General features: G+C 44.2%; 1 protein-coding gene across 1 annotated transcript; it reads left to right on the top strand.

The window, feature by feature from the left end:
- Positions 1–2,747: 2,747 nt before the first annotated feature.
- On the top strand, positions 2,748–7,245 carry actb2 (actin, beta 2). Its single transcript, XM_056402158.1, has 6 exons — positions 2,748–2,901; positions 4,485–4,614; positions 4,908–5,147; positions 5,581–6,019; positions 6,131–6,312; positions 6,433–7,245. The coding sequence occupies exons 2-6, from the start codon at positions 4,492–4,494 to the stop codon at positions 6,574–6,576; spliced, it is 1,128 nt and encodes a 375-aa protein (XP_056258133.1). The 5' UTR covers positions 2,748–2,901; positions 4,485–4,491; the 3' UTR covers positions 6,577–7,245.
- The last annotated feature ends 1,068 nt before the right edge of the window (positions 7,246–8,313 follow it).

Genomic DNA, 8,313 nt, shown 5'->3' with positions numbered 1-8,313 from the left:
TCAGAGAGTCTACATTTCGCTGGCACCCAGGGCGTAAACACACACACACACACACACACACCACACACACACACACTGTTATGATACATGAGAGGAGTCTTCCTAGGACAGTATTCCAAGCACTTGGCTTGTAGAAATTCCCACTGAAGAGTGTTGACAACACGCCACTTAACTGTGGATTTCTCACTTTCTACCACACGCACAAACATAAACACAAGCGTATCCCAAGTCCTGCTAACCTGTGAACCTACGATGACTAACAACTCATTTAACAAGGTGAGTTTTAGACGGTTAGTTAGTTTTACTTTTTATTCCGGAGTACACAAGGAAGGTTATGTAATGCCATCAAAAGTTTTTTTTACTTGAATCAAAATAGGCTCGACCGGAACAATGATTCACTCGCCCATTTATGTGCAAACATATAGACACACACACTCACTCACACACACACACACACACACACACACACACACACAGAGCGCAGGCACTCCCTCGAGGGGGGATTAAATATTTCCCAGCCAATCCCTGTTTACGCCATTACAGCGTCAACATGGAGAAACAATCCTCTCAGCTTGTATCTGTACAAATCTCTCAGCCTCACCTGGACCCTCCTTCTTTCTTTTTTTAATCACGTAAACGCAACTTTACAACAAATATGACTGAAAACACAAGTTTCCCGCTGAAATAAGTCGGACGGGGATAAACCAGGGGCGAGATTTGATCCTTAACAATGGGACTTAAGGCCTGTAAATCAATAAGTGGGCCCAGTGGACCTTTGATCACCTCAAGCACACCTCCTTCCATCTGTAAACCCTCCAACAGCGCCGGTCTGACTCTGTATAGTCTTTCACAAGAGTCAAAACTCTGACTCACTGATGAATTGACGGGTTCATCTTCGATTGTTCCCTTTTATTAAATGTAAAAATGGCCTTTTGGGACATGTGTTACATATAACCCATCCCAATCTGCAGGGTTACAGGGAAGTTACACAAGCCATTGTCATCTTTATTAAAAGAGCCCTGTTTCACACTGCAGGGTCACTGAGTTGTGGCTAATTAAAAGGGGGGTCATATGAGCCATGTGGAGATGACAATAATGTCCATTTAAAGCCAAGTTAACAGCATGAATGAAACAAGGAAGAGAAGCCAAGACAAGAAAAAAAAAAAGAAAAAAAATACACAAGAAGCGAGAGAGAGGAAGAGGAAGTGGTAAAGGAGGAAGAGAAGAAGTTGCATGTCTCAGTGGCTGTAGTTACAGCTTTAAATGGTAACTGAGGCCACCCAGCCATTCTACTAATGTACACACACTCATGATTCAGGAGCACTAAATAAATACAAGTATGTGCATACTTGTATTTATTTAGTATATATATATATTAAAGAGCAGGTAGATGGGAGAGAGAAAATGAGAATGAAATTGACAGAGGTGATAAAAAAGAAAAGATTTCTGATAACACCGTCATCTGATGGTGTAATGAACTTTAATATGGTGAATCAGGAATGGAAATGTTACTATCCTGCCAGCCCGAGGCTTAAAGGCCAGTCTGACAATGTGTCACATGGGCCTCATCATCAGGATGTGAGAAAGGCCCCAAAATTTCAGTCCAATTCGGTGGAAATATGAACATTGTTTTTCTGTTTTTTATTTGATAAAGCTGCATGACAGTGGGTAAAAATGGTAATTTCCAGACCCTTCCTGCTTCATAGTGAAAAACAGGAATACAATAGAGATGCAGTCCACATGATTTAAAGGAAACAGCAACTGAAAACCCCCTAAGCTAGTATTTTCACTCATCCTGTATTTCATGTATGGTTTTGTTTTTGTCATTTTTGTATTATTTAACATCTACATGTAGCACAGTGCAAACACCGTTAAAATCGGAGAATGCTAACACATCCCATCCCCTCCTGGAACGACACACCTTTATCAAACTACTGTATCTCAGGCAGAGAGAGAGAGAGAGAGGGAGGGAGAGAGAGGGAGGGAGAGAGAGAGGCAGCAAGCAGCCAGCGACAGGATATCTAGGTGGAGCCCAAGATCATGTAGACACCGAGCACAGATACTTGATCAATAAATGAACATTCACAGCGAGCATTGGCAGAATATATATATATATATATAAATATATATATAAGGAAGAGGTGGCCTACATACGGTGAGTGGTCATCCCCTGGTTTGTGCAGGGCAGCTCCACCACCCTGTGTTATGTGTGTCATGCGTTTGACCTGGTGATGCAGGACAGTGACTCCCAGTGAGCTTACAGCAACATCCCCTCATCACCTCCGCACTCTGCGCCGTCTGAAATACCTCATAGTGTCCGGGTTAATCTAGAGAGAAGGTTTTAGGAGCGAGGGCAGCCTTTGGATAAAAGTCTTGGGCCTTTGCAGCCTTCACAGGGAGGAGTCCCGGCTGCTGAGCTCTTGCAATTATCATTTAAATATGTGCTGCTAAACCGCTAAGAGCAGGTGCAGAGAAGATATTTTCACACTTATTAAAGTTTATACACAATGCACCCGGTATATAAAACAGTATATGAAGAGATTAGGCTTACTAGGCCTCACAACATCAATCCCTTCCCTCTTATTTTCTCCAATCCTTTGCTATTATCGCCTCCCTCTCTCTCTCTCTCTCTCTCTCTCTCACTCCCTCTCCCTCAAATCGCGAGCGCCCAGTGCAGCACAGTGTGCACGCGACGTGCCCCAGTGCATGACGCCGGACCAATCAGAGGGCGCCATTCCGAAAGTTTACCTTTTATGGCTAGAGCCGGGCAACTGACGCACTATAAAAAACATGCGCCCACAGCTAACGGATTCACTCTGAGCGCCGTCACACACACAGCTTGTGCGGGATATCATTTGCCTGAAACCGGTTCCCTTAAAGCGAAAAGCCCCCCACCCAAAGGTAAGGAGACAAATCTGATATTTACAAATTTCAAACTTTAGAACAAGATTCATCAAGTAAACAACGAGTTCATTTGTTTTTGTTTGTTTTTTTATCGCATTTGTCTGAGAAATTTGATTTTTGAATGCAAAAGATGGCAAGGACCACGAGGTTCTTTGTCCTGTCATTCACCAACCGTACTGCTAATTTAACTCATTGGTTTCTGTGAAAGAAATCAGTATCTATATATTTTGCTTTGTGTATTTTTCCTTTTTTAAAGTATGCAGTGGTGGATGGTCAGAGACCGCTGAACTGGTACTTAGGCGGTTCACAGGTGCTTTTTTTTTTTTGGATGTAGCCGGCTTATGGTTAATGGTTCAAACTGAAACTGGGTTTGTCATTGTGTTAGTTGTGCAACAGTTTTAGTATTTCAGCGCTGTTTTTTTCTTCCCCTCTCCCCCCCGGTAGGATGGTTTTGAAAGAGGCTTTTAGGTTTAGGTTGTCTAGATCCCGGCTGCTCCCTTTGTGCGACCGATGCGGCGGGGTGTGACCTACTTTAGCATATTAGCCTAGCTACATCATGCTAACTCCGCCCTTCAGACTTGCAACAGTGGCGATTTTAATCAAGACTTCTCTTTTCTTTTTTCTTTTTCCATAGACACTTGTGTACACTCCTTGGGCGTTTTTTTTTAAATTTCGCTTAATCATCTGAATAATTAAATTAAATATATAATTATACTTCCTCTAAGTAGGAAAAGACCAAGAAGAATACGAGGCCTGCAAAAAGCATAAATTGATTAATGCTCTCGACGGAATTGACCCATCTTGCTATAAATTCGTGTGGTGCAACTTGAACACGAGGAAATAAGGAAATTGCGAGTGACAGATCGTCCAGTCTTAGAAAAGGCGTGGCTTTCAGGAAATGGAGCATCAGTCAACGACTTGTGACCCATTCATGAGTCAACATGAGTTCATTATGCAACTTGCATTTTCTTTTTCTTTTTTTTAACGGCCACTGTTCTAACGGTTGATGCCTTTTTTCAAAAAAAAAGAAACGTTTAATTGTTAGTAACGGAGGGTGTAGTCGTGTATCAGGTGGCCAGTGTGCAATGAATGAAGCGGCGAAGTTATGACGCAGTGATATTGAAGCAAAGGTATCTTATGCAGTATTAAAAAAAAAAAAACCAGTGTGATTGAGCAATAGTGGGAGGGGGCAGCGGAGGAAGTTGACTGGTGAACCGGAGGGAGTGGTCGCGCGGCGCCGGGTCTGATAATGTCGAATGTTCGCTTTTTTTCTCCCCCCCTCCCCTCTTGCCGTACTCTGCCGCTCTGGCCGCGCGCCATGGCGCCGGTAGCCGCAAAGCTGCTCAAAACCGAACCATGTCCTTATATGGCAATAACAGAATGCAGCGCCACTTCCTTTTGTCTGGCTCGGCGGAATGCGGGGCACGAGCTCCACCTAACGGCTAACCTCGTGAACTGCAGCTGGCGAGTTTAACAGGAAGTGAAAACTCAGCGTGTCGTTAGCGGCGCTTTTGGGAGGTGGATGTGAGACTTACGTGTTTTTTAACGCTTTCTTTTTTTTCTTTTCTCCCCATTAACAGTTCAGCCATGGAAGATGAAATCGCCGCACTGGTTGTTGACAACGGATCCGGTATGTGCAAAGCCGGATTCGCCGGAGACGACGCCCCTCGTGCTGTCTTCCCCTCCATCGTTGGTCGCCCCAGGCATCAGGTGGGTGAATTACATCCAACAGGATAAAGCCAAACCCCTGATTTGAATAAACATTTGCTTATTATGAGATTAATATTATGACTTGGATCATTAAAGATATATTTTATTTTCTTAAACATAGCTCAAAATCTATTTGCTAACATGTAGCCCAGTCAATCAAGAGTAAACAAAATTATAATAAAGTTTAGATTTAATTTTTTGTTTTTGGTTTCTATACTTTCCTCATGCTTCATTGCAGCATTGTGTTTGCTATCATCTGCTCATTTAACTTAACTGTCCAATCCTGTGTGCAGGGAGTGATGGTGGGTATGGGCCAGAAGGACAGCTACGTTGGTGATGAAGCCCAGAGCAAGAGAGGTATCCTGACCCTGAAGTACCCCATCGAGCACGGTATTGTGACCAACTGGGATGACATGGAGAAGATCTGGCATCACACCTTCTACAACGAGCTGAGAGTTGCCCCTGAGGAGCACCCTGTCCTGCTCACAGAGGCCCCCCTGAACCCCAAAGCCAACAGGGAGAAGATGACCCAGGTACACACCCTTACTTGTACACACAGTTGAGCATTTCCAGTTTAGCCAGATGGTACTTTGTAGAATTGACTGTTAAAAACTAGTTACCTCATTTCCTTCTTGGTTTCCTTTTTTCATCCCATTCTCACTTGCTCCTTCCTCCCCCCCTCTCCTCCAGGACCTCTCTCCTATAAGATGATCTATCATCAACAGGTCTCTCTTGACTGTGTGCCTTTTTTATCTGCACTTGTGTCTATAATGTATAGCTGAGTCAGTAGATCAGCACCTAAATGGACATCTGACATGCACAAGTGTGAGGAATGTTGACTTCTGCACCTTTTTCTACTAACTTCAATCTGAGCCTCACTCTGTTGCATGTAGTGGGTGCAGTGACCACACAGCTCAGTATTTGCTGTGAATGAAAATACTAAAGTTTTCTCTCCTCCTCTTACAGATCATGTTCGAGACCTTCAACACCCCCGCCATGTACGTTGCCATCCAGGCTGTGCTGTCCCTGTATGCCTCTGGTCGTACCACCGGTATTGTCATGGACTCCGGTGATGGTGTGACCCACACAGTGCCCATCTACGAGGGCTACGCCCTGCCCCACGCCATCCTGCGTCTGGACTTGGCCGGCCGCGACCTCACAGACTACCTCATGAAGATCCTGACAGAGCGTGGCTACTCCTTCACCACCACAGCCGAGAGGGAAATCGTGCGTGACATCAAGGAGAAGCTGTGCTACGTCGCCCTGGACTTCGAGCAGGAGATGGGTACCGCTGCCTCCTCCTCCTCCCTGGAGAAGAGCTACGAGCTGCCTGACGGACAGGTCATCACCATCGGCAATGAGAGGTTCCGTTGCCCAGAGGCCCTCTTCCAGCCTTCCTTCCTCGGTACGTCTCCCATCTTAAACCCAACACGCATTATACACTAAAGCATACTCTGCCTTTTTAGTTATTCTGCACTTCAACCTTCTGACTAGTGTTTTGTGTTTCTTCTCTCAGGTATGGAGTCCTGCGGAATCCACGAGACCACCTACAACAGCATCATGAAGTGCGACGTCGACATCCGTAAGGACCTGTACGCCAACACCGTGCTGTCTGGAGGTACCACCATGTACCCCGGCATCGCCGACAGGATGCAGAAGGAGATCACAGCCCTGGCCCCATCCACCATGAAGATCAAGGTGAGCTGACTTGTTACAGGACCAGCAGAGTGGCATGTTATTGCTGCTTGTGTGACATGTACTGGCTGCATCAGTAAACACTTTGGTGTCATAACGGGTCATTTTCTTGTCTGTTTGCAGATCATTGCCCCACCAGAGCGTAAATACTCTGTCTGGATCGGAGGCTCCATCCTGGCTTCCCTGTCCACCTTCCAGCAGATGTGGATCAGCAAGCAGGAGTACGATGAGTCCGGCCCCTCCATCGTCCACCGCAAATGCTTCTAAACAGACTGTTCCTTCTCCCCCTCCCCAACCAAACGCCCAACAACTTCAGCTCTGTGCAAAACAACCACACCACACATTTCTCATACACACTCAGGCGCAGAGCCTAGATGACCAACTCATTGGCATGGCTTCAGTTATTTTTGGCGCTTGACTCAGGATTTTAAAAAAAACTGGAACGATGAAGGAGACAGTAATGTTTGGCTAGGTTTAAGAAAAAAAAGCACCCCAGGGTTCTGCAGTTGCATCTGGGGACTTAAAAAATGTACATTTTGTTGTTTTCTTTGAGTCATTCCAAATGTTTGTTAACTGCATTGTTCAGACACATGATTCCAAATGTTAACTGCATTGTTCAGACACGTATTCGCCTCTGTGAAGGCTGCCCAGTGGTTGGCGCATACTTAAACATGGTTGTAGTATCGCTTGTATGTAAATTATGTCTGGGTTTTTTGTACTTTCAGCCTTAAAAATATCTTGGTCCTGTTAATTTTTTTGTTTTTGTTATGCAAAACCCAATCGTGACCTCTTCTTCCCGCTGTTGGAGGTTTCATCCCCGGGGTGGTGGGGCAAGGGGTCTCGAAGTGATGGGGTAACATGGGGTGCCAGACCGGTGGGGCCAACCTGTACACTGACTAAACAATCCCAATAAAGTGCACATGTGTTCCGACATGATGTCTGACTCTTGTCTGTCTTTGTAAGATGTTTGGTGTTTTGTTTTTAAGATGCTGAAATCTGACGATCTCTCTGCCAAAAAACACTGATTAGAGCAGGAGGGTTCAAGTGAGGTTTAATTCAGTCTTAGTTACTAGATGCTTTAGTGTTGGAACATGAAAATAACTAGTGCAGCAGTAAAGGATCAAACTTGGCAGTACTTTATTTTTTTTTTTTTTTTTTTTTAAAGTTAAATCATGATTCTTTAAAACATTCAAGCATTTAGATCTCACATTTCAAGCTTGTTTATCACAGTTAAAGGATAAAGTTAGCAGTCACATTTCTCTCAGCTCTAACAGGCCTGTGCTGCACAACCTTTTGTTGTTGCCATGAAAGATGTTTGACAGGCTGCTATCAGGTGGTTTATTGAGCAAACTAACCAATAATTTATCATTTGGACATCTGAACCACATTTTTGAAATTTCAAATGGTTATCTAATGCTGTTTACATCACATGTAAATGCATTAAATGTAATATTCCAGGCATTAGTTTAATGTGTAATATTTCAAACATGCGAGTCACTGTTAGTCACAGCAGGGGAGAAATGTTTTTACAGTCATGACACAACCTGCAGTTTAAGATCAAAGGGAAACTGTTTCAAAGCTCAGATTAAAGAGCATGTGACTCATGACTCACAGGTGTGCTCTCACACCTGGGCCAACTGCACACTTACTGTATTTAACACCTGCACCTTCCTCCCTCTGTTGCACCAAACTGTTTTTTGTTTTTTTTAAATGTCAGCAGTTTAAATCCTGGACGACGTGAGAGGAGATCTGCTGCAGGTCTGTCAGAAATGTAAAGGAGAAATGACTTCATACTCTACCTACAGGATACATGTTTGTTTTCTTGGTCTATGTAAAAGTTTAGATTACACAGGGTGTGTGCCATTTGGCTGCTTTTCAAAGCACCTGATCCAGTTGCACAAGGATAACCTTGGTGTTAATACACACCCTCATGCTTCCAGTCAACAGCTCCCAAACTCTGGAATCGTTTCCCTCCAGATCTGAGATCGTTCGACTCTTTAAAAA

Source organism: Seriola aureovittata, chromosome 17 (assembly GCF_021018895.1).
Source record: "Seriola aureovittata isolate HTS-2021-v1 ecotype China chromosome 17, ASM2101889v1, whole genome shotgun sequence".
NCBI classification, from domain to species: Eukaryota; Metazoa; Chordata; class Actinopteri; order Carangiformes; family Carangidae; genus Seriola; species Seriola aureovittata.
This window is presented reverse-complemented; position numbering and strand designations above follow the sequence as displayed.